The 27,568-nt window shown below is 40.0% G+C and overlaps 1 protein-coding gene across 15 annotated transcripts in view; it reads right to left on the bottom strand.

Moving 5' to 3' along the window:
- MBNL1 (muscleblind like splicing regulator 1) overlaps positions 1-27,568 on the bottom strand; it is a 191,961-nt gene that overhangs the window by 13,577 nt on the left and 150,816 nt on the right. For 11 of the 15 annotated variants that reach the window (XM_090055243.1, XM_090055232.1, XM_090055234.1 and 8 more), the window contains 4 exons: positions 17,861-18,061; positions 10,430-10,687; positions 9,175-9,228; positions 8,152-8,305 (listed from right to left, as the gene is read on the bottom strand). In XM_090055243.1, coding sequence (XP_089911369.1) covers positions 8,152-8,305; positions 9,175-9,228; positions 10,430-10,687; positions 17,861-18,061 — 667 coding nt within the window. The remainder of the gene's footprint in view (positions 1-8,151; positions 8,306-9,174; positions 9,229-10,429; positions 10,688-17,860; positions 18,062-27,568) is intronic. The other 4 variants (XM_090055235.1, XM_090055237.1, XM_090055241.1 and 1 more) reach the window with 1 other exon arrangement.

Here is a 27,568-nt window from a genome sequence, read left to right as displayed (position 1 = left end):
TCATATTTCATCACATCAATGTTTTTGAAAAGACTCTCCTTTATTCTGTAATGACTCGCCTTATTTATAGTCAGATACATTTATATGCAATTTAGATAAATTTTATCTAAATTAATTTAAATAAATGTGATGATTACCCTGATATGAATAAAAATAAATGACTCAGGAAGCGTTGAACAGAGAGCTCATAATGGAAGTAGACACAGAAATTCTCTGAAAGACAGTCAATGGGAGCTACTGCTATGCTGTTTCCTTAATGCAATATGGCAATAACAAAGAGACACTGTTGTGTTTGAATAGCATGGCATGTTATTTTCTTAGCTCTTGTTAAGTGGTATACAGAATTGTAGGTCATGTTGCAGTGATTTTTCACAATCCCAAATGCCATTAGTGGGGAAACAATCAGTAATTTATGCTAGGCAGGACATGAAAGTTATTGCCTTTCGGTATAAGAAGACGTGTTTAAAGCTGTGCGGAAAATGGAATAATTAATTCTGCTATGTAACAAAACAGAATGAAAATATTCATGAAGGATGGTTTAAAGGAAGGATGTTTAATGTTATGGCCACATCCTTCTTGTGTCATCACCTGTTAATTGCCATTGAAGACAGTGGGACTAGTTGTAAGAATACATGGAGAAAAATTTGGCCCCAAGGTACAAACTATCAGCTAACCAGTGTAACAGTGCTCTGAGTTATACCCATGCAACCTCAGTGATGTGGCTAGAGCACACTGTGCCCTCATACAGCTTCCCTATTTATTATGTTTGTATAAGTTTATTGTATCTACATGCCAAAATTACAGCTAGGTTTTTGTAATGACTCTCTGAAATATCAAGATTGAGTTAGCTTAAATTTTAGTTTTGCATTATCTCCATTAACATTATAACCAGTACACACAGTTTGAAAGGGAATTGCAGCAAATGAACAGAAGGCAGCAATGAAAATACTAGCTATGGTGCAATAACTTGCAAATATGAATACATAATGCTGTAGGACCCTCTTACCAATAATAAATAATCATTTCTCTATGTCCTTAATATTCATTTTAACTTCAAGTGCTTTAATTTACTAATAAGACTGTCCAAACAGTGAACTTCCTTATTCAGACATTCCTTGGCCTTTCAGCATTTGATTTAAAGCATCTGCTATTTTAATTGATTGTAATTTCATAACAAAATTAAGTCCATTGCAGAATATGGTAATTTTAATTCTATGTTTGCACTGGAATGTTGAACAGCGCCTTGTCCTCAACATTTATGTATCTACTAGTCTTGTGCTATTTAACCCAGTTTATTTATTCAGTTAAAACCACAAAGCACTACAGCGACCAGGTTACCAATAGATAACATGAGTGAGTGCTTCAATCTGAGGGCCTCGTTACACATTACACTGTGAGCTGCTCAAATGTTGAACAGTGCTAGTGCTAGCTTGAATTTGGAGCAGTCAGCATGTTTAGACCAGCAGGGGCCTGGAGGATTGAAAGGTAAGAATCCTTGCCCCTCCCCCACCAATCGAGGCTCCCTGATGGCCCTGCTGCCCCAGGGGGTACCCTGTCCCTCCCCTGTCCCCCTTCTGCCCTCCTCCCTCACTTATCCCTGTCCCAGGGATACAGGCAGGGAAGGGCTGACCTGCCTTCCTGGCGCCCACCACCACCTGAGCCTAGGCCAGAGTGCACTGAGCCTGGGCCAGAGAGCAGCAGCAGTGGTGGTGGTGGGAGTGGTGTCTGGGCAGGCAGGTTAATACTTCCTTGCTTGCACTTCTAGGACAGACGATGAAGGCAGCCAGAAGTAAGTGGGGGGCTGGGGATATGGGGGTTAGTGAGCAGGGATCTGGGGTGCTGGGGCATAGGGCAGTAGGCCTGATCTGGGCTGGGGGGAGGGAGGTAGGTGGTGTTCACACTAACATGAAGGCTAGCGTGACCACACATTAATGTGACACAAGGTGGGTAACACGGATCAGAGAGAAACCTAGGCTGAACTGGCATAACTTTAAATTGCCTAAGGAGTGTTTAAAACTAGCGTCAGGTGTTAATGTATTGCAATCCAGGGGTTAAGTGCTATAGGAGCCACCTAAAATTAACATGTAACAAGGCCCTGAATGAACCATTTGATCCTTTTCCCACTGATGTTTTGTGTAGAAGTAAAAATGGTCCCCAAAGCGCTTTCTCCTACAGAGGAAAGTGCAAAATTTTCAAGGTGTTTAGATGTCTAATTAGGCTCATGGCCACTTGTGGGATTTCACTGGAAGTTATATGGCTGAGCACTTGTGAAAACCTACTGGGTATCTATCTGCATCTATTTAGATACCTAAATACATTTTCAAATCTGAATTTTTCTTCAATCAGGGTCCTAAGTTGACACTTTATATACTGAACTAAGATCATGTTCACATGTTTAACTGAACTTCTAATTGAAATGGTAAGAAGATACCCCTTTAAGCACAAAGGGCAAGATCTACAAAATGATTTGGGCCTCCCAATGCTCAGTGTAGCAATACCTAACTTTTAGATGCTCGGTCACCATTGAAGAGTCCACAGTCCCATTCAATGTATATGGAGAGCTAGATACTTAAGAAATGGATCAACTAAGTCAACAGACAATACTGAGGATAGGATGAATCTTATACTCTGCCTGGCTTTGGTAGTCAGGTACTGTAGGTCTCTTATACTCAGGCCTACAGAAAGGTAGCCTTGACTGCTCTGCAGCATTTATATGCTTTTGTCATTTCTTTTAGGGAGTAAATGTAATTTTTCTCCCCTATAACAGGACTGAAGGGGAAGAAAGGTCCTTGCTTATTCAGTGATTAAAGTATTCACACTGGATGGGGCGAGGAGTGAGTCCAACTTCAACTCTCAACTTCTACTGAAAACATTCAACTCAAGCTATGTGCCACACCAAACTATAAGCTATTTTGGGTTTGGGGTAGGGGCACTAAATCCCCTTCGCTAATGCTATTCCACTTTACATAGTATAACCAGAGATTCAATAGAAAGGTAATTAGTAGGGGTATGCGAAGCTTTAGGTGCTGATTTGATTCGGAGGAGATTTGGCCCAATTTGGCAGCTGAATCTCCAAATCTGAATAAAACCGGGAGACCACGTGAAAGGTGAGAATCAATTCGACGCTCTCTGAATCTGTTTGGAAAAGATTCAGAGAGCTTCAGAGATTCAAGCAGTCCCCACTGGCTGCTGCCGGGAGCTGGACCTGGACTCTGTGCTGGTAAGCAGGGGAGGGGAAAGAGGGGCTGGAGGAAGGGGAGGGGACCATGGGGGACTCCTTCCATGCCCCATCCCCTGCCTGCCTCCCCAGCCCCACTGAGTGCCCTCTGACCCCTGCCCACTGTCCCAGTCCCCACCCCCCCCGCCACCCATGGCTGCCCTGCCCAGCCCCAAGGACTTTTAAAAAAAGTCTCATACTCACCAGCTATTGCCAGGTGGAGGGGCAATCCCCACTGTCCCACATTGCATTGGGGGTTCTACCACAAGCCAAGCCCCCATTCCCTGCCCACTCTCCCAGCCTCCCCCATGGCTGCCCTGTCCAGACCCAGCTCCCCACTCTTAAAAAAAAAAAAAAAAAAAAAAAGAAGCCCCACACTCACTGGATGCTGCAGTGGCCTCGGAGCTTCTGGGGGCTCATAGCAGAGCCCCCCACGCAGCATGTGGCAGTGGGGGGAGCCAGGATTGTCCTCCCCACCTGGTAAGAACCAGTGAGTTTGGAGCTTTTTTTTTTTTTTTTTTTTAAGAACCAAGAGCTGGGGTCCAGTGGGGCAACCATGGCGGGGGCTGGGAGAGTGGGCAGGCCCCCCACTCAGTGTGGGGCAGTGGGGGAAGCGAGGATCACTCCCTGCTTGGCAGCAACTGGTGAGTGGGGGGCTTTCTTTTTTTTTTAAGAGCTGGGAGAATGGGCCAGGAGAGAGGGCAGGGGATGAGGGCAGGGGATGGGCTCATGACAGAGGCCCCCACACAGCATGGGGCAGTGGGGCACAGCGCAGAGCGCATCCTTGCCTGGAAGCAGCTGGTGAGTGCCGGGCTTCTTTTTTCCAAGAGCCAGGAGCTGGGGCCAGGCAGGGCAGTCATTGACAGGGCTGGGAGAGTGGGCAGGGGATAGGGCTGATTCAGAGGTGGCCAAATCTCCAAATCAGATTTGGCTGATTTGATTTGGGACAGCGATTTGAATCACCAAATTAAATCACTGTCCCCTGAATCGGCCAAATCTGAAGCGAATATTAGCCGCTTTGCACAGCCCTAGTAATTTACCATATTATTCTGAAGTCAGACCTGGATTCCTGTGTCTGTTCTAACAAATGATTACATATATTACATTAAACAGCTGCTGGATAAAAGACTTAGTAGCAGTAATTACTTAGACTTAGATGGTTATTGGGGTCCATTCTCTCAGGTGAGGGGTATGGACATTAGACTAGAGAGTTATATTTACTCTCACACTCTTTGTATCTATCCCAATAGTTCTTTTATTATTCTGTGCAAAGTGGAAAAGCTCCAACAAGAGAGACAAAGTCCTTCCACCCCAAATTAAGGTACAAATTGGTAGTTTTTGCTGGAGCTCAGTCTTTTAGAAGTGGTTCTGAAGCTGCCTCCCAGGAAAGACACATAGGCAAACAGCTAGGACCTTATTATACACTTTACCTGTTGAGCATTAGGTTTATTAATAATTGGAGTTAGGTTTTCCTTTTCACGACTTCCCACTCAGTCTTAAGGGTAAGAGTGCAAAGAAGATGCATTAATTGAACAGGGTAAATCCAACAGAGTTTAGAAATAAACTGTGGCTGCCTATACATATTCACATTCTAATTAGAACACTCCAACATCACCTCACCATCACGTGTATTAAGCCCTGGTGGGTTTTAAAATGGCTGTGGGGTGCTTTATTTAAACCTCATCGAATGAGCTTTAGAAAAAGCATCCTGTGGCCATTTAAAAATGTGCAGAGTCTGAATACATATGATGGTGACTGATTTTAATTCAAGTGGCTGTCTGGGAACTGCTTTAATTAAAATGCCCCCCCACCCACCCAAGTGTGTGTATAGGCAACCTACTGCTTAGCTGCTCATTGCTGTCAATACTGAGGAGGTTCCTGGTGGGCCCTGACACAACCTTTATGTGCTCAGAAAGAGTTTTGTTTGTCAAAACTGAGGCATCTAGGGATTTTAAAAACCTGCAAGGTTAGCACAAACTGAAGTTTAAGGATCACTTAGGCACAGAAAGAGAGGAAGAAAGAAAGAGTCAAGTGGGATTAAAACACAAACATCCTTTTGTAGATCTAGCCCAAACTGTGTAGTGCATCCATATCTGATATGCTGACTTTTGTTCTGAATTGTTGTAGTTTTGCTCCATATCCACACTAGGGCTGTTCTAAGTCATTTCAGTTGCAGTATCTTTTGGGCACCCATTCCACAGTTCTGGGAACAGTTCCCCAAAGCAGTAGCAGAGTGGGAGCACAAAACTGTGCAGTGGAAAGTGTTTTTCAACCATTTCACAGTCCAAAGAATTTTCATATTTCAAACAGTTCAGAAAAACAGTTCAGACTAACTGTGGATTTGATCCTGGATTGAGCAAGTTTAAACAAGCAAGTATTTGGCTTTCATGTAATCCATTTGGAGTACCTGAGAGACTCAATTCAATATATTTTACAACTGTGCTGGGAGTGCACCAGGAGAATAACTGATTTCTTTGGTTTACAAGTAATTATGAAAAGACAACCATTCCAGGTAAACCCAAGTGAAATGTTCTATGCTTTTGGTCAACCAAAAAAATTGGAAAAAAGATGTTTTCTAGTTTTTTAAAGCTTACTTTTCATTAACTAAAATAAGAGTACTTTTCAAAATGAAATGTTGTTTTGAATTGAACAATTTAAAATTTAAGTTTAAAAAAATGTCAACCCAGCCCAGAGATACCCAGCTCAGATCTGAACAAGCAACTTCAGGTATCACAACCAGCATAACTGCACTGGTATGATGTGCAGTCTGGATTTTTTTTTTGGCATGGCTAATTAGCCTGGATGGAACCCCATGCTGATACAGCTGTATTTCAGCTGTACTGAACTAGCTTGGGTATCCGTGTTCTACGTAAGCAACCCATCAGTGTCCAAAGTCTCACTGGGTACCAATTTATACCCCTGGTCACTGTATACACATGCGTCTCAGCACAGTAAAGTACTCTGTTGTAAGATGATAGTTCCTGATAGTACTATCCTACAGCAAAGTTAATTAGTTTACTGTACCCTAAAACCAGCGCACACGTAGACTGTGACGCTATACTGTGGAACAAATTAATCTACTCTGGAGTAAAGCACACATGTAGATGTACCCAATGATATTTGAATGAGCCATGATGTTGTAATAGGCAGCACTCACGTTGACTTCACCATGGATTTGGCCTCAATAAAGGCTTATTCACATGCTGAACGTATTGTGCTCAGCAGCAGTGCCTTCAAGCACTTCAGCACAGGCTGTTTTCTGTGCTGGTAGCAGGGTAACTACATGTAGGGCATTTATACACATGCTGGGTGTGCGGGGGGGAGGGAGAGGCACTTTAATTAAGGCGCCCAGAGCAACTTGTGTATCAGTATCCTTGCACTGAAAAAATGGCAGCTGCACTGAAAAATGGCAGTTAGAGCGCCCCAGCTGTGGTTTTTCAGTGTGCAGTCACTAATACCTGAGACGCTGGTGTCGGCTGGAGCACAGTAATTACTATACTTCAGCATACTCAATTAATCATGGTAATTGCATGTGTATAGGTGGCCTTATTTTTTTAAGCAGGTTCACCGCTCAGTGATATTGCCCATTGGCCTGTCTCCAAGATTCTTAGCCCACATGTACTGTACAGATGTAGCAGCACCACTTCTGGTTTAAGGGGTAGGCTTCACTTAGCAGCAAAATATCCTTGAGAGTAGTGATATCAGGCGCAGAAGGAAATGCATTCATGTCTAATACCTTCAAATGCAAACTAGATATAGATATGTAGTTTTTATGCTCTGTAGTTTTAGATCATACCACTTCAAATGAAGTGGCTAACATGGATCATAGTGATAACTGGAACACATGCCAACATTTCTTTAGGAACCAGTTTTTCTGTTTTGATAATCAATTCCCACTAATTTCTGTAATATGTGATAATCTGGTATTATATATGCTTAGATGGTAAGTCTGCATTATATATTTACATGATTCACTAGTTAATTACAGATTGTCATGAGTTCTATGATCAGAAAAGATAATAAATGAGTCATCTCCTAGTTTTTTATGTGTGTATTATAAAAAAATGACTAAGTAATTTTAATTTAAAATTTATGCATATAAACCACCTTTCTCAGGTGTGTGGACATATGAATATTCTGAATGAAATCTTTATTGTATCAAACAACCTGGATATATGGTTTTTTTAAGAGGCTGATAGGAGCAAAATATAAACCAAATCCTGTAGTCTTTATTTATACCAAAGTCTCACTTCAGTGACACTTTTGGGTAAGTACTAAATGCAGATGTGGGCTGTAGAATAACTACCATTTTTTTAATCATATCACTTCAGCATACCTGGCTGAAGGCAAGTAGCTCTCTATCTTTCACTTTATGAAAGATAGAGAGCTACTTGCTCAACTAGGTGTAGGATTGACTTTTTTCAGGTTCACTCTTTGATATGTGTTTCATTATTAGTTTAGAGCTAAGACTACTTAACTGTAGTTTCTGATCACCAAACAAAAACCAAACCCTTGAGAAAATCTCTCTGGAGATCTGTTCCCAAGTAAATTAAGGCAAAGGGGTCTTACAGCAAAAGATAAACATACAGCACAGCTTAACAGATGTGTAATAAGGTATTAATTAGGGAAAAGAGAAAAAAGAGAGCAGATTTCAAATTCCGTTTTGAAATGATAGCACATATGTGTCCAAGCTACTGATTTTCTTATTAGATTGGAAAACACCCACCCAGCTTCCAAGAGAAGCATTCATAGGAGCAGCATTCTAACAGTTAGATACCCCGCTCACCAAGCAACACAACTAGGCTACCTTACCTCACCTCACAATACCTATACATGTATCAGTGACTATCCAGACAGACACCTTTACACATTTGTTGTAATACTTATTTTTCTGGCACACTTAGTTATACAAAAAAATCCAAAGAAATGCTTACCCGGAGGGAGGAAGGCTGTATGCTGTTGTAACTGCATGTTGGCAAGAGCTTGTTGGTACTGGAAAATACCAGTATTAAAGACTGCGGTGGCACCATTGGTTTTTTCAAGCGCAGGCCTCTTTGGTAATGGGGGGAGTACAGCTTGAGGAATTCCCTGAACAGCAGATGAGTATAAAACAAAGTCCAGGGGAAGGAAAGAAGTGGGGGAGGAAGGGGAAGAAGGAGACAGGGAGGAGGGGGTAAAAAAGGAAAAAGAAAAATCAGTAGAAGGCCAAAAAAACAAATCAGGCAGCACCATGTTTATCCATGAGCAAGCAAGCAGCAAAGCAGACTTAACTACCAAATAAAAAGGCAAGGTAAAAGCTTTAAAAGGAAGCACTATTTTAGCCTAACAATACAATAGTTCAGGTAAACTTGTTGGAGCTCTGTATTATAATAATTTGCCAAAGTATTTCATTTTAAAAAGCTTCGTGTTTTCAGTAAGAAGCAAGAATATTGGAAAAAAAAGCTGCACTGCTAGCTCCATGAGGATTGACAAATAAAAGCAATGTTAATAATCTTACAGAGTGAATGAAACAGGTAAGATAATATTAAAAATAATACCCACATTACCCAAAGTCTAACTAGACATGCAAAAATGTACCACAGCATGCTGGTACTTTAACATTGCATTACAAATGTTAAATCTACATAAGGATATCACTAAGCCATGCCAACCAAACAGATCCATAAATATACAGTAATAAATACAATTTTAATGTCCTCAGTACGTCATTTAGAACATTCTACAAGCTGGTTAAACTGAATGTGGGCTGCTGCACTTTTAACAACTTGCATTTGGCACATACATTTACATGTATATGATAGTCTTTCCTTCTCATTGTACCAGAAAACCACACTCAGTTTTCCATTGTATTTAAATACTTTAAAACTGAAAAAGGAATATTTACTTATACAAATTAATAAAAACTTGTATCTACAATAAAGCTACATGCCAAGCTAAAAGGTGAAAGGTCATAGTACCAGGTCAAAGGTTGCCTCGAGGGGTCGCTTCAGTGATTTGACAGCCGACTGAGTCTTAATTAGCAGGCAGCGAGCACATGATGGCAATGGGCCAGTGGGGTTCAAGCGCATTAACATAAACAGCAAGCAGAGGTGCATCATGGGGGCAGCAGTGCATTTTTGGGTAGGTGAGAAAAAACAAATAAAAAACAAATCATCGGAATGCCATATACAACGAATAACAAGACTAAGCATGCACAATAAAGGCACTACTGAGTTGTTATTGTGAGGATACAACCTCTATGTAGTTAATTACAAACAAGATACTCTAACAGAAAAAAGAGTGAAAGGAGAGAGAAGGAGAGTCTGCCTTCTGTATTTTTGCTCAAGTATCCATAAACACAGAAAAAGGCCTCTCTCATGTTTATTAAACTCTACTATGGATATCACAAAACAATGTTTTACATGAAGTAGTATTTTAATGGTCAAATCATGTAGTTATGTAAATATAGGACATTAACAGCTAAGCAAGTAACAAAACTGGACCTGTTAAAATCAGCTATTCGATCACATTAAAAATTTACCTTAAGACTACATCTGAGCAAATAGCCTGCATTTGTGTTTGTGTCTAATATCTTCAAATGTACTGCAGTTCCTACTCCATGTAATTGTCATGTTCAAGCATTCCCAGTTGTGCAATTATTCATTATACCATAATAAGAAGTAAGATGAATGAAACAGTAAATGATTAAAACCCTTAAGTAGTGTTACAGTCTGTTTGCTTGAAAACCTGCTCCTAAGTAGTTCCAGACCTTACTATTAAAGAATTTTGAAGCATATTGCCCATGGTGCAAAAGACTACACAAATATTAAAAAAGAGGACCAAATTAAGTTTCATGTAAAACTAGAAATACTATTAACGATAAAATAGGTAGATACAGTTTAAAAAGGTAACATATACACACATGTTTATATCTATCTAGATAGATATAAATATACATGTACAAACAGAAACAGATTTAGACTATATATATGTACACACATACATACGCATATATGTGTATATATCCATACTGTATACATCAGCAGCCAAAATTAATAAAATATTTCAATAGCTTGAAACTACTTAAGAGCAGATCTGGTATCACATGCTGAAAGCTCATTATAGCGACTGGGATACCTGAACAAACATATCTTCAGCAAGAATAGTTAATAAAAAAATAATCACTTTCTTTCCTCAACATGTTAAATTTTGAAGTAGGGTTTCTGGACTCACCATGGCAGCTGCAGTCGCTGCTGCTTGGGCAGCTGCAGCTTGGTTGACCTGGTACTGGGCAGCCTTGATCTTGGCTTGCAGATGTGCAGGAGGGTGAAAGTATTTGCACTTTTCCCGTGAGCATCTCCCTTTGATATAATCCATACAGACAGTAACTGTGTTGTCATTGGTATCGATCATTGCACTGTCGGCAGGATGAGCAAACCGGCAATCATTTTCTCCTCTGTTACAATTGCCACGTTGATACTCTCGACATACCTGCAATGTTATTTTTTTTTAAATGTTAATTTGGTTTGGTAGCACTTACACTGTTGGTTTGGGACAGGCAATCATAAGACACTGTTAGCATTATCAGGTAAACATTTCAGAAAAATTGGGCCTGATCCTTAAAGACTCTAAGGCCCATTTATAGTGCCAGACAAGGACTACAAAAAGAAGCCTTAAAGTTTGGCAGTTTCTACTCACGTTAAGGGTCCCTGTACACTATCAAAGCGAGCATCTACAGATAAATTAATGTGCTTTTACTAATGCACACTACATTTAGTACCTCCAATATGAGGTACCAAATAAATGCACATTAGGCTGCACTGATGTGTGGTAGTGCAAGCACACACTTTTTAGATGACACTAAATGAGGAATAGCCTATTCTACTGCACACTGGTATATTAGCAGTTTTTTATGCGCCACTTTAATGCTCAGTAGACTAGGCTACTGCGCATTAAAGCATACATGTAGACAAGCCCAGTGTGATGTACAAGAGTATTAGTGTAAGGGTGAATCAGGATCACAGAGTCTAAATCCACTGGTTTCAGCAACTGACTATAAATTGTAACAATTCATAAGTGTATAATTGTTTTGAAGAAGTAGTTAAAACTAAGCAGAGGTTAAAAATGAATGTCCTGTCTTTGATTAAAAAACACATTTCTAATCAGAGCTTAAAAAACCAATGAAGTCTGTAACAAGATGACTACCCTAATTCCCTGACATCAGTTCTACAAGCTACATTTTAAACTTCAAAGCAACTACATGCTTATTACCTTTATCATTTAATGCATCTATGTAGAGGTACCTCAGCCACAAGCTTCAGTAAGAGCCATTTATAAGACACTCAGCTGTTCCCTATTTCTACCACAAGAGGGCAATCCTAAACATGCAATTAAAGAGCCTGTTTTTTCTAAACCTCTGTCATGGTAGATCATTTGTACAGATTTTTTTCAACTAACACCTTTTTATCTTTCTCTAAGATTATGAGTAGGTAGAGTATTTTGAAGAGAAAAATACAACTAAACTATATTGAAGATATATGTATACTTGTGTTGCACAACTGAAACATACTATTTAAGAAATATTTAAAGAATCCAGATATTCTTTTTGGTCCAGAGGAACTACCCAATTCACTAGCTGCTGCAAATATGAAGAATTCCATGGACCTTCAGAACCTAAAAAAATTCCCACTGAATTTAGAGGCCCCAATAAGTACAGAGACTTCTCTAGGCAGGTAATTCCTCATATTTAAATGTAACAAGATGTTGGGCTTTTTTCAACCTGTAGTTTTAACTGCAGTTCACTGCAAATCATGACCAAAAATCAGTCAAAGCAATGTTTTACATACTACTTCCAAAAGACTTTAGAAAAAAAAGCAAGTAAATTCACACAACCCCATTTCCCCCTAAGAAATAGATGGTATTTCCTTTTAAATGTAAATGCATTTGGAAAATTAATATTCCACAAGAAGCATCAAGAAGCAAGGCCCTGTTCCCTACAATATACACTCACACTGTAGAAGTGGAGAGAACTAAAGGGAAATGCACTTTATATTTCTTCAGCTCAGCTCCCCATGAAACAGAAAGCTTCAGAAGGAAGCATATAATTTGGATGGAACATTTACAAAAGAGAAGGGATGGAAATTCAGTATGTTTGAAAGCCAAAAGAGAACTGTCCAAATAACGCCGGTGACTTGAAGTGAGATGTAACAACTGTAATGCTGCTAGTCATTTTAACCATTTTGAATACAACAGGTTTTAACCAAAGTCGGAAGAATTCTTCATACTTTCCTGTTTATCTAAAACTACTGTTTTACAATATGTTAATTTTTGCCAAGGGGCATGCTATAATTTGTCATATACTTGATATGCAGCTTGATGAGAATGTGTCAGGAAGTATGATACATGGTCTGCTACTCTTATAGATCTGCAAACCTAATTGTTTCTTGTCTTTTCTGATTTCCTCACAAGTTAGCAGAAAAGTGAGTAGATACTTTACCCTGTAACTAATATCTTCCTTTGCAAAGCCAGCAAATTAAGGGATATAGGCTAAAGTTAGATGTTCTATTTGAAGGAGCATTTCAGCACTTTTAAAAGCAGCATTCTATTTCATCTACAAAATTTGATGTTGCATGCCAGCATCACTCCAGGATTGTCATCTATTCATCATTTAGGCTATTTTATTAATGCTTTGAGACTGATGTATTAAACTCATTTTAGACTCTGGGTCTGGTTTACTTTTCAGATTGTACCATCAGAAGTTGGGTTGCAAGCCCCTGGTATGCTATGCCAAAAAGAGGTGGCTAGAGTTGTCTAAAAATGGGTGATACTGTTTGGCGAGGTAAATACAAACTTAAATCACTACTGAACTAGGAGAAATTATGCCATTTGTTGGCTTCTTTGCATTTAATCCTGACTTTACCAAATGACAGTACATTTTGCATATACATAAATCAATACTTTTTTCGCTGGTGCAACTTTAATAGATCTCCCAGTTACTCATGAGAACCTAAAATGATTTCTGGGTTATATATTTCTGGCAAAAATCACTGTATCTACAAGGAAACTGTCTCTTTATCAGATAAGAAAAGTGAGCTCAAGTATGAAGTATACAGAATTCAGCTGATCAATCACATTTGGATCAGACAGAAAATGGCACAGTCAAACTGATCTGTGTTTTTTAAATTGTTTTGAAAGTCAAATTCTTTCTTTAATCCTTTCCTTACTATGCTCTTTTCTCCTTCCTGACTTCTGTTAGCAGCAGGAACTGTAAAACAAAATCACAATTTAGCTAAGTTGGTACTATTAAATATTAGATATCTCTTGGAAATGTCTAATCTCATGAAATCTCCATCCTGATATCCAGATTCTACAGTCTGGTTAAACCTTGCTACACAACCAAATATCTACATACTTATCTTAACCAAATGCAACATCCAAAACCAAAAAAACTGTTTCGATTCCAAGTAAGAACTAGCAATTTTATTATGAGGCCATTAACATTGATTCAATAACTCCTATTGATTTTGCCTGTCGTACTCACATTCTATATCTACTCTTCTTAAGGTTCTAGATGCTTTTAATTTACTTTCATAAATGCAGTGAAAACAATAAAAGCTTCTAGTTCTAGAACAACCCACATTTAAGCATTTTTCAAGAACATGTTAAAGCAATTTAATAGTGGAGCATTTCATTTTTTAATATACATTTTTAAAATTCTAAACAAAACAAGGCATTTTCAAATTCAGCTACTGATAGCCTCACAATTTTCTTAACTAGACAATGAACTCTGGAGTTAGAGAGAGAAGCCATATTCAGCTCCATTTCCACATCATTGCAAACATTTAAGTGATAGTAAAGATCAAGTCCATTTATAGGTGGTATATTTTAAAGCAAAGTATATTTTCTAGCCAATACACTTCTAAACAGAAAATATATTAATATCCCAAATGTCGATATTCTAAAATTAAAAACAAAAAAAGGTTTAAAACACCATTTCCAAGTCCTCAAATGCTATATGTGAATTCATTCACTATGGGAAAAATGAATTGGTTTTCTGAAAAATAGTTGCTCTTACTGTAAAATAGAGAACAAAAGTTCAGTATACAATTGTAGAGAGATGCAATGAGTGAACTTGGATATCCTGTCAAGCACCACTGCAACAAAACAAAACTATTCAGTGTGCAAATCTCTGGGCAAAGCAAGAAAGAAAAAAAAATAAAGACATAAAGAAAAAACACTGGCCTAAAATATCCCAACGAATCCTTTTGAAATTAGGTTAACTAGGGAACAGACAGTTTGCAAACTAGCAGTGAGGGAAATTTACTACTGAGGCATTTTCCATTTAACACAAACCATAACTACAGTTCTGTTTGTATAGAAGGTTCCCTGCATCCAACAAAACAAATTGTGGCACATCAAAATTGCCTCATTAGTCTAGAAAAATAGATAATAATAATAAAAACCCTCTCCAGTCATTTCTCCTCCACTGTCTTGTCATTCCGATCGATATACTGGCTCGGTTCACAGTCATTTCCCTCCCCTGATCCAATCCTCACAGCAAACAGACAGAACAAAGACTCCTAATACTACGTCCCTCTGGGATGATTAAATACAGACACATAACTAGGGGCTTGTCTACCCAAGGATATAATACCAGTTTAAAAAACAGTTAAACAGGTGCCACCCTTGTGTGCCACCACTCTTTCAGTTTCAGCGTAATTTCACTTACGTTGGAAAGGACTTAGAGTAAATGGATCATATAAGAACTAAGGGCATTTTTATATTTGTTCCTGATGCAGCGCCAGGTGTTTTTAATTAGCGAGCCATGCTAATTAAAAGTGTCCGCATGTCACATGTATCAGTGGCGCAGCGCATCCCCACACTGAGAAAATGGCAACATAGTGCTTTGAACTAAAGCACATCAAATGTGTTTTATTTCAAAGCGCTCTGCTGCCATTTTCTCAGCACAGAGATGTGCTGCACCGCTGATATACAGGACATGCAAAGGTGCCAGAACGCATCAACTTACATGCTCCAGCATGTCAGAGCAGGCTCCCCACATGTGTGTATGCGTAAGTGCCCTAAATACTTTGCTGGATGAGGCCCTTACTGTTACAAAAGGCAACAAAGCTAGAGGGAAGTTTTCATAAGGAGGAAGAAAGCAGAACTGAGGAAAGGGATGGGTGATTTTTCTTCTGAGCTCTGATGGCAGGGAATGAAATGGGATGACAGAAAGGCTGAGCACAGGGCCAGGGGTAAACATCATGAAGTCTGCTGGTTCCTGGTTCAGTGTAGGATTCTTTGGCCTGGCACCATGGGATGTGGGGAAAGGATGTTGCTGAAAAATGAGAGATTTCCTATTCACTTCATTTTAAGCTATGATAACTAGAGAGCTTCTGAGAAGCGTTATCCATAGGATGATGCTACTTCAAAAAGCATTCCTTTTACCAAAGAAACAGCAACTGTCCTCTTGTTTATTGTAATGAAACTATTTCCTTATGGTGGCGTGAAGACCAATCCAGGAGGATTTTTCAGGCAATGCCAATTTTATATCAGGAACCAACCAAAAAAACCCACAAAACAAAACAAAAACCAAACAAACTCAGAAATCTCTTCAGTCTTAAAACTTATTTTCAGGGACTTGTAACTTGGCTGTAACTTTTTTTTCATTTGAGTGCAAAGCAAACCACCTAGACATGTTTTAAGTTTCTTGGTTTCAGATGCTTTTGGGTGCTTTTTTTTAATTAAAAAAAAAAAACGCCGTTGAGTTTAGGCAGCAGTCATTGCCTCTGGGTGTCTTAGGAAAAGCCCTTCCAGGGAAGAGATGCTTGTTATTTTGCTAAAGTCTTTAGAGAAAGATATCATAAATCTCCTTTGGGCCAAATTCTCCACTTTAACCAGCCACGTACCTTAGTTCCAAATTTCATCTGCTTCATCTGCTGCCTGTGATGTAAACTCTTACGGTGCGTCTATACAAGACATTTACTGCAGAGCCGACTAATTAGCTCTCCAATAAATGTCTCGGCATTTACAAACCCAGCCCTATTAGGCTGCAGTAACCTAATAAACTCTGCCATAGGTTGGTAGTTGTAAATACAAGTGCTGTCCTGGGAAGGAGTTTTTAGTGCGTAGCAACGTACATGTAGAAGACACTGATGGGGCTGGCTGGGACATGAGGGTGCTTCAGTGTGGAAGCTGAAGCACCCTTGTGCCCCAGTCAGCCTCTCTGCAGCACACTGAGCCGGGTTGGAGCAGCCCCAAGTTGACAGGCTGATTTCTGGGGCTCCTTGCCTGCCAGGCTGCTCTGACCCAGCTCAATGTCCTGCAGTCCAGGATCACATATAAAGGCAGTACCCAGGAGCAATAAATTCCGGTACAATGTGTGCTGGAGCTTATTGCTTTAAATTAATTGCACATGTAGAGATACCCTTAGAAGAGTTACTCACAACACTAGGAACCTCGAAGTTGCAGCCCGGTATTAGAAATATAGGGAAAGAGAATTATTTTTCATTATAAGAAGACAGAACACTTCTGGATTTAGGTCTAGAAATGGGCAGAAAAGCAGTGAAATTACAAATTATTTTACTTTAAAATATCTGAAATAGCAGTGATTTTTACCTCACTTCTTTTTTCTGAGTAGGCTAATTTAAGGGACTGGTACAAAATTGATGTAAATTAATTTAGAGAAGTTGGCCCGTAATTTTTTTGTTTTGGTTTGAGGCACTGGGTCTATCATGCAAATAAGGGTTTATGAGATTGGGCTCTTTGGGAGTTACAGGCTTATTTTTTTATAGTAAAATAATATAAAAATTGCTGTTAAAAAAACTCATTTCTTGTCATTACCATCAGACCCAAGGGAGGCTCTGACATATCAATGGTATGCTGGCAATGTGCAAATTTTGGTTTTTTAGAGAAGGCTCATTCTAGCTGAAGAGTATGAAATAAACCATCAAAACAAACTGTGCTGCTAATACTTCTAATTTTTCAGTTTAAATATCAAGTCTATGGATTTTGGTTTCATAAACACAAGCTTGCAAACAATTCTTGTAACTACAGTTAAGTGGAAAGCCACACTGAAATACATTTTGACAATCCGCAGCATAGTGCTGGCTCTGAGCCCACATTGCCACAGACGTGATAAGGTGATGAAAACACTGTCAGGGATTTTAGATAAGAAAAGATTCAGGGCAACGGAGAATAACAGCTAAAGAGGACTAACATTTGTTAGGGCTGTAGCAAAAGAAGATAAACAACAAATAGAAGGTCTCTGAGGAAACTTAAGCAACATATGCCTCGAATGGAAATGAGAGAAGCTGAAGTTGATCTTTTATCCAGGTAGCTACTGTACCATTATATTAAATGGATGCCTACTGATAGAAAGTCACCATCTCTCATCCTAGTTGCTACTACTGGTATCACATATGTTAAAAGGATTTTAATGGCACCTCTTGCTCCTCTTGTATTAAGCAGGAAGTTGGACAAATACATAAGTACATTGATTAAATAACAGCCAAGTCAAGCCCTGTCTTTAAGCTTTAATCACAATGTTGAATTTGAGTTATGATTTACTTACGTGCTGTTATTTTCCTTCACAAGAAACAAATTTCAGATTCAGGACTAAAACAATATTAATAATAATAATCAATAACTCATATGACTTCCTACCTCCAGCCTGTCTGTCCTCATTAATTTCTGTGCAGCAGCAGCTGCAGCTGCAGGAACTGGGACACCTGGGTTCCCTGCAACCAGCATCGGTGCAGTCGGCAGGATCTCTGCTGGGACCAAGCCCGGGGAGACAGGTCCCAGGTAGGGATTAAAGGCTGCTGATGCATTGGTGGCTAAGCTTGGTGCAACTGAAAACATTGGCTAGAAAAAAAAAAGAAGAGACTCTTTCATATTTATACTATTCGGTACATCACAATGACTTTATATTGTAAACTTGCTGTTTCAGACTACCTGTTAGACCATGACAGTGGTATATTTCTGCTATTAAGGCAAATAAAAGTTCTACCTAAGGCATACAGAATACACATCTAGAATCTTAACCCATTCAGCTAGTAAAATGTTCACTGAGATGGATTTAATCTGTCAGCCCCCACTAGATTTTTTCACAGAACTTGGGAGAAACTCTTGTATGTGACATGAGGCAGTGCTTCCACTGAACTTTGACTCAATCCCCCCTTTGCAGGGTCACTCCTCTGTGCTCCCACAGTGCCATGTAAGAAAAATGTCTGACAACAATCATGTCAAATGCTCTCAGATGTGCACATTTAAAATGTGTATATTGAGAGAGAATGAAATTTTAGTGGGTGACTCAAGACATCCTCACATCAAATCATTCTTTAAGTTCACAGGCAGATTCTCTTATCTACCCTGATGTGCATCTGGAGCAGCTCTGCTGAAGGCAGTAGAGTTAATGACAGGTAAGAGCAGAACAGAGCACAAAGAACAATCATTCCTTTTTGATAAAACTAATAAGGGTGTCTACCCAGAGATTCAGTAAGAAGTAAAAAAGCTCCAACCCTTGATATATTTTGACTAAAATGTGAAGCCGACTGGAAAAGAGTTGATAATATCAGACTCAGAGGTATGCAAATGAAGGTACAGTTTTTCTTTGGTAAGCAACTTAAGAAACTGGTTAACACTATGAAGATCTCATACAATCTACACATGCTATGAGGAAAACCTAACTAAATGCAGAAGCCCAACCAAGAATATGTCAACTGGGCCAGCAACCTATGGCCCACAAAGGGACTGGATCTGGCCCATGAAGGTTCAATCCAGTCTGCATTTCACTAAGGGTGTGCTGATTTCCCAGCTGCTTGAGCCAGTCTCAGTTGTGTTAATGCCGTTCCCATCACCTGCCCCAGCCCATGTGGAAGGCCACTCTTCCTTGAGGCAGCCTGTGTTCCCTGGCACAGCCAGAGGGAATGGTAGCCTATGTTTAAACCACATTTGAAAAAGGTTGGCAACCACTGTTTAAAACAACTCTGTGCTGTTATATACTGGTATAAACCTCAAGTAACTCCACTGAATAAAAAGGAGTTGCTCTACCTGTACGACTGACAGCAAAATTTAGCCCAGAGTCCTTGTTTTGATATCTGGGTAGAATGGCTAGTAAATGCATATAAAGTTATCTTCCAACCTAACATCAAACTGTCTTTGCAATTGACCAGGTGCTGTGTGTATGCATGTGTTTTATATTTTCCATGAAAAGACTGAATTGCTTGGCAAATAAGAAACCAAAATATATCATTGGAAACACTGGACAAAAACATGTATATACAAAGATTATTTATAAACCAGCCTGAATTAATGCACCACACAATAAATATTTAACTTTTAATGCTTCATTTGTCCAAGTCTCAGCAATGCCAGCTTGTTTATTTTTCTACATTATAGGATCCTTGCAAGCATAACAAACTATACTGAACACTACTTGTCAATTGGCGCTAAACTTTTCTGATTTCACTGGCTAAATAAACTGTGGGGAGTTGTTCCACATACACTTGTACTATACAAAAACAATACAAAAATACACAAACTAATAACTTACTTGGAAAAAAATTGAACTTGTGTAACTTTTAACTAACAAATGACACTGTAATAGTATTTGTTCTCCTTCTGTAATCAAACCAATTAAGGGAAAGGCAGTTGAAGCAGGGGCAAAACGTTTTTAGGTGCTCACAGAATCTAAAGGAAATCCACTGGGTTCCTACAAAGCAGCTGCTTTGATTGCTGAAAGGACCTCATCAAACTTCATGAGCCATTTTACTGCAATCCAGAGTAAGTCAGGTCACTATAGGCTCATCTACACGTGTGGATTTTCTGTGCAGTAACTGAAATTACTGCACAGTACAAGCATGAGTCTACACACAGTACTATGCTGACTTGAGTATAAATTGGATACCTGCATCATGCAGGTATCAAATTTATATGTGATTAGTTACTAAGCAGTAATACATGTGTAGACGCCTGACCGTATAGTAACACTTTGTGTGTGGACTGACTTGGGACTAACTGTAGTTCTAAATCAGGGCATACACCATGTTAACATGCTTTAATGCCTGCACATGTAGACACTGGCCTACTCCTGCTTACTGCACAGTAAATTTAAGCCAGTGTAAATACATGTGTAGACATGCCCTGTGAGAAGGAAGGCTATATAGTTCACAAGAATGGAAGAGGAGTAGAAGTTGGGTTTTCCAGTCCTGCACTATAGGGACCCTAAATTTCTATAATTCTATGATAAGTAAAAAGGTCCTATTCTTAAGGGCTCACATATTAGACTCATAACAAAATGCACCAGATGGAAGAAATAGACAGTGGGGAGGGAGTGTAAGGGAATTATAAAACGAATAATTTTGCCTTTCAGGAAGCAGAAAGTAGAGCAGCAGATCAGGCAGGGGAAGGTGAATGTAGTGGCCTTTGGGGAGGGTGCAGGGCTTAATTGTTCATACACGTGCAACAAAGGTTGGCCTCCACCAAGGCTAGAGACAGACATTCAAAAAGCCTGAGCCTGAATTGATTCAATCTTTGCAGGTTAGTCTAATCAAATTTGCAAATCAGTTTGCAACCATACAGATAGACATCCCAGAATTTCAGGCACATGTCTGCAGCAACTCAGGCTAGAAGCCAGGGGGTTACTAGAGTAGCCCTCCCTTCCCTTCTACAGTAGTGAGCAGAGGGGGGCATGGCCAGGCCCCGGCAGCATACTCTGATTAAGGAGAGCCCCCACCCCCTCTCATTGATAACAGCATTTATCAGCTGTTATCAGCATTTATCACACCATCAGAAAAAGCCTCTCTTCATTAGTTCAAGCTCTTCTTAAGCAGCAGGAATGGAGGGACATTACCAGCTACCTATTGCTTAGTTCCAAAGAGCCCTAAGCCACTGTGCCATCTAATGCTAGCTAATGCTGAGACGTGTCTGTGTAAGGCAGAGGGAGGGGGATATCCCTGCTTAGCTGGGAGTGGTGAGGAGAGGAGGGGGGAGCAGGAGGAAGCCAGGCAGACGCCTGCAGTCTCTGTCCAAGCTGCAGCCAGGGAGCAGAGGGGAGGGGCCAGCTCTGCTGTGGAGCAGAAAAACCAGCCCGGAGAGCATGCTGGAATACTGGGGCAGTCTGTTTTAACTTAAACCAGGAAGGAGTCTGGGACAGACATTGCATAAACTGGTTTGAGCCAAATCTGATAAGGAAGTCTAATACTACATTCAACCAGGTTTATCTCAAACTGGTTTATGTGCACTGAACAACTGTTCTGTTACAGGTTTAAACCAGTTTCTGATCACTTAAACCAGTTTATGTGTAATGTCTGTCCCTAGCCCTAGAGCATGATTCTGTTCTAATGTTCTAAACATGATCATGAAAAACAAGCATACTTCTAACTCACTACCTCTGCTGGCTGTAAGTCTGATTTGCAAAGCTGATGAAAGCCAGGAGCTCCTACTGGTTTGGAGGAGATTTTGGGGTACTTAGCACCTTTGAACACCAGGCTCTATACTGTATTCTGAGCCATATCTTCTTCCCTGAATGGTAAGATCATTTTCTTTCTGTGTTTTAATCTTATAAGCCCTGAAAAATCAGCATGGGTGAGAGAATGCAAGCGGGATTCTTGTCTGTCTTGCATATCATTGACAGAGTGGTTACTACGTTCCATCAGTTACACTTGTACAATCCCAATGAAGAAAATAAATCATTCCAAACAAGAGCATTATTATATCCAGGTAGGGACACAATTTCAAAACATGACCCTGTACATGCATACCTGCACAGGGTTATTCACCACTAGTGAATTGCTAATCACTGATATTTGTGTATGCATCTGACAGTGCTGATCGATAGAAAAGTGCATATACCATGTGAAGATACAGACACAAGCACATAAATTTAAAGCCGAACACAAAAATCACAGTATTAATGCAGTGATGATAAAGCACCCAAAATACTGGGAACTGTAAAAAATTCAGGTTGATCCCACAATGATCAATTATACATTCAAGATATTTTAGCTATTGCATATATTAATGACAGACAGGAATACACTTATGTCTACACTAAGCTAGGGAACCCAGAGGGCTTGAGTTTCATACATAATAACTTGGCCTCACAGTCCATGCATTGAATTTTGTTGGTTGAAATAACCTACAATATTTCCAGTTTCAAAAAAGAAGACACCTGTCAGGGAGAAGGAGGTAATATGATTGTGGAGGGCAGTGATATGTCTGTGCCCTACCCCTGCCCCTCACTCCCAAGTCACAGACTTCCCAGCTCCTCACTCCTGACTCACAGTACCCCACCCCCCAGACCATGCTGGTGTCCTTCACTCCCAATCCATAGTTCCCCCTCCCCCCCATTCCTGCTGATCCCCCTCACTCCTGACCTGCAGCCCTCTGGCACTGTCTACGCCCCACGTTCCCCACCCACAGTCCCCCACACTCCTGGTGCCCCCGACTCCTGACCTGCAGCCCCTTGCTCCTCCCAGGCCTGCAGCTTCTCCAGGCTGCTCCACCCCTGCAAGCAAGGGCAGCAGCCCTGATGCTGCCACCTGGGCCACACAGCACTCTGTTTCCCCCAAAGGCCCCCCCTCATCCCCTTCCCCTACTGGAGGGGCAGGCGCCCCCCCTCTCCCTGCTGCAACCCCAGTGTCAAGACACCTTCTCCCAGCACTGGCAGGCATCTTTCCCCCCTCCCCTCCACACACATACACGCACACGAGAGTCCCCAAGCCCTGGCCCTCCAACTCCCTTCCCCATAGTCTGCTGGGGCTGCTCCCACCACCCTGCCTGGCTGCATGCTGGCCACATGCATGTGTGTGCACTCATATGTGATGGCCCCTGCCTCCAATTGCCCACCCCCGCTCCCCCCAGCCCCAAGCAGCATCTTGCTAGAACAAGCCGGAAAGTGCTTGGGCAAGCCGGGAAAAACTTCAATGCTGAGCAGAGCAAAATCCCGGATGTTTGTTTGTATTTTAAAAAATGGCCAGGATGGAGTTTAGAGGATATGTCCAGGAAAACCCAGACATATGGTAACTCTAAATAATTTTGGTTGTAATTTTGCTGACACACCTAAGCTCCTGTAAATTACAGCCACAGTAAAATATTTCCTGACTATTCACATCCCAAATGTATTTCAAATCTAGCTACTTAGATAAATCAAAGTGGTGTGAATAAGTTTTCTTGTGGAAAGTTTTTTCATTTGTTTGATATTATCAATAATGGTATTTCAATATTTCTATTTATTATCATTCCATTTTTAGGATTCTTAATGACAAAAAAATAAACAAAGCAATTTAGAACTATTTTGGTGCAAGTCTGGTAATTGGTTAATGATTTCCCAGGTCTGGAATTCTGATCATTGTGTTGTAATTCAGTCAGCCCCAAAACAGCCACCATTAACTGGATCCTACTGGATCCTACTCAGCTTGTACACCAAACAAGTGTCTTAAAGCAAAATACATCATTCATTGATATGTCCTGAAAGTATACTTTAAAAAGTCCAGAAAAACTGAATGCATATATACAAAATGGCCAATTTTGAATGTTCATAACTAGTATCAGTTACCCTAGGCTTATCAAACTGAGCTTTGAATTTCGAGAGATCTAAAGACAAATGCTGTTCAGCTTTGGTCATTTTCTAAAGTAATAAAAAAACAATCTGATTGAAAAACATGTTAAAATATTTTTTTACAACTAATTCAGAAGTAGCTCTGCTGATTTTGCTCACTTCTCCTTAAAACCCCTCCCTTTCAAAACAATTCATCCTAGAAGGCACTTGTTTGAAAACGTTCTGAGGAAGGGATTTACAATATAGCTAGCCTTTACAAAAAGGCTACCTGTGCCTGCAATAATTAGTAGTTTAAAGAAACCTCCTTTTTGTTGATAATCAACAAGACTCTGAGCCCATTTCTGCACCACTTCCAGGGTGCCCCCAGTCTGCTACCAAGAAGTATATCCCATCTACATGCTCCCACCTCGTGTGAGTCTTACCAGCTGGTTCTACACATTCATTAATGCTCCTTTGCTCCTGCACATTAAAATTAGTACCTCTGGGCATTTTTATATGTACTCCAGATGTAGGGGTGGGGGGGGCAGTGTTTTAATTAGAGTGACTCCTAGATAAAGCATCCCCACTACCATTTTTTAAGTACGGGGATGCTGATACACAAGACACTTGAGGCTGCTGGAGTGTGGCAATTGCCATGCTCCACGAGACTTGATTACTTGAGTCTACTCTGATGTGCTGGAATTCCAGCACATCAGAGCGGTCTCTGTGCTCACGTAAAGGTGTCCTCTAAAGTGAGATACTAACTAAATGCACACTGGGCTAACCTGATACACAGTAGTGAAAGTGCATGCTTTTTTTAGTGAAACAATGTGCAGTAGCCAAATTGTACCTTGCATTATTACCATATTAGCATGGTTTTTGCCATGATGGCCTAATGTGCAGTAAAATAGGCTACAGCACACTAAAGCACACATGTAGACATGACCAGTGTAGAAGTAAGGCAATAATACATCTACACAAACATTCATGGTATTTTAATGAACAATCTTGCTCCCACTGAAATGTCAGTGGAAACAAAATGATGCCCCTGATACGAACACAAATAAATCAGCACAATTCTTTAATTTAAATATTCTGGGTGGTGCTGAAAAATAGAAGTGTGATGCACTGAGAAGCCTGAGAGAATTATTAATACTGTATTTACTCAAATAGAAGACAACCCTGATTATAGGATGATCCCCAGAAATTAGATTCCATATATGGAAAATTTATAAATTCATTACAATTTTCTAAGTATAGAATCTAATTATTGGAGGTTTGCCTTTAATTTGTCCCCCTCCTACTGCTACAGCAGGGAAAATAAATCTGGGGAGTCAGTTAGCCCTTTTGCCTGCTGCTTCTCCCCAACTTTTTCCCCTGCAACTCTTTTCACCTTGCCTTACTGTCAAACCCTGCTCTCCCTTTGCACATGGAAGTGAAGATCAAATTTGATAAACAATGACCTTGAAATTAAACATAGTTGTCACAATTTGCTTAAAGTACCCATATACTTAGTTCATCCAGAATTAATTCCTTTTTACTTTTTTTGGAAACTGCTGTAAGTTTTAGCACAGGGACTCCATAAACACATTTTTAAGTAGCACTTATATAAGTACTTATATATAGTAAAAATTATGCATAATATTAGTCTAAAGCCAAAGGCTCATGACTTAGCATATAGTTCATTGGGCTGGGCTCCAGCAGAGTCAACAGAACTTCAATTCATACTGACCCCACAGCTCAGCCCTTTTCACTATGTATGTGTTCTCCAGATATCCCCCACAAAGGATTCTTGTGCTAATTAGGCCCCCATTTATGACTGGAGTCAGATGTTCTTGTCATGAATCTTGGGATGCTCCAAAAATCTATATGCAGATGAGGTGTAGGGCAACCTCGCCTCATGGAGAGCAGGGCCACGCTAATCATATGCAACAGGCAGACAGAGAGGGTAACAGAGGGATTCTGGGTGAACTGTTTGGGGCCCTGTTTGGTGATGTTTCCCAGGCATTTAAGGCTGATGAAGAAACAGGATTCTCTAGGAAAGAAAGGAGCAGCTCAGCTGTGGGAGTGAAGAGAAAGTAAAAATGTATGCAATGTAGTACCTCACCGTAACTTGAAAAAGAAGTTAGCATGGAGCGGGGCTGTGCTTAATGGGCACTAACATATATCTTATTCAGATAGGCTGCACTAACCTATCCTTATAGTAGGCTGACATCAGCATATTTGCCCATTGCGGGCAAAGTGTTTTATAGTCATGCTCAGTGTTAGAGGCATTTAATCAGCTTCATAGTTAGTTTCCATTACTGAGCATATGCTACTTCTGGCAACAGTTCAATAACAAACAACGGTATCTAATGTGGTTGCTTTGTATGCAATCATTATACAAATGGTTTTCCCCCAATGCAATTGGAGGTGCAGGGGAACCTCATATTGTATTCAAGTAAATATAGTATATATCCATGGAGATTACTAACATAGAGTCTTTCTGACTTTAGTGAGATCATTGTACTTAATACACATAACATTTAGGAGTTTCTACAGTGTCTATTGTGATAGGGACCTTATTTTTTCTTAAAGCCTCTTTACATTAGAGAGATGGCATGAATTCTGTAAAGCATGGTGACCTCTTAAACATAATTAAATGATCTTGAGACCTGTTGGTCTTCTGGAAATTCAGAGTGCAAAAACAAGCATCTCCCTGAATTAAAAGTCTGTACAACTTGAACATGAGGAGGATTCTGCCTCCTTAAAAAGTGTCTCTATAAGCTGAGACTGAAAAAGATTGTAGCCTGTTCTGCTGGACTGTCTTGTAGTAAGTCTAGATATTGGTCAGCATCACTACAATGAAGAAACTTAGGAGATGATGGACTCAGCACCACAGGAAAATATTGCTCAAGTCCTGCAGAAAGTCTATACCCTCTCTTTTTTATCTCAATTCTCCAAAATTTTGCATTAGATGAGTGCTTAAGTGGTCATACATAGGCTTATGAACTTAACTTTAAGCTTCCATTTTCAAAATGTTGGGCTGTCCAAATAAAAATGGCTACTGTTACTATACTGAAAGGCAAAGTAACATTCCTCTTACTATAGAGGATTTTTTTGGAACTGATACTTACAGAAAAGATATTAAGACTACATTGTTAGCCCTTAATGCTACACTTATACATATACGTAACCTTAAGGTCTCCATGAAAGCAGTGGGATGCCAAGTTGCACACTTCCTATGTACTTTCAACATCAATTAATTTTTAGTATTTTGCTAATACCAGGTTGGTAAAATATCAGTTAGGTATCTTACTAGGAGTATACCATTTAAAAAGTCAGCCTTGATCGTTTATTTCATTAGAATTTTTAAACCAAAGTTTAAAGCATACATTTTCAAGTTAGTTTTTACAAAATTTAAGTATGATTTAAATGAATCACTAAAATAACTACAAAAAAAAGAATGAAATCATGGGCTATGTCTGTACCCACTTGCTTCTACTGACAGACAAGAGCTATCAGTGCCAAGCCACCATGTAAACCCACACACTGCATATACATCCACACACTTTTAAAGGCTCCATTCATTCAGCAGCTGGATCGCCAGGAGGCAAAGTGCTCTCTGGGAGGGCACCAGCTACTGAATGGACCAGTGGACTGTAGGGGAGTATCTACATGCATCTGTAACGGACTTCTGTAGCTTCAGTCCACCCAGCAGAGGTAGAGTACCTCTGCCAGCAGAAAAGAGGTCCTGCAGCAGCAGAGGGACACTGAGTATGTTCTGCCAGGAAAACTTTATAATTTAGACTAGGCCTTGCTTTGACTTGTTCCACCATATGGGAAAGCTA

The sequence above is a fragment of the Crocodylus siamensis genome, chromosome 6 (genome assembly GCF_052110815.1).
Source record: "Crocodylus siamensis isolate JL-2025a chromosome 6, ASM5211081v1, whole genome shotgun sequence".
In the NCBI taxonomy this organism is placed as follows: domain Eukaryota; kingdom Metazoa; phylum Chordata; order Crocodylia; family Crocodylidae; genus Crocodylus; species Crocodylus siamensis.
This window is presented reverse-complemented; position numbering and strand designations above follow the sequence as displayed.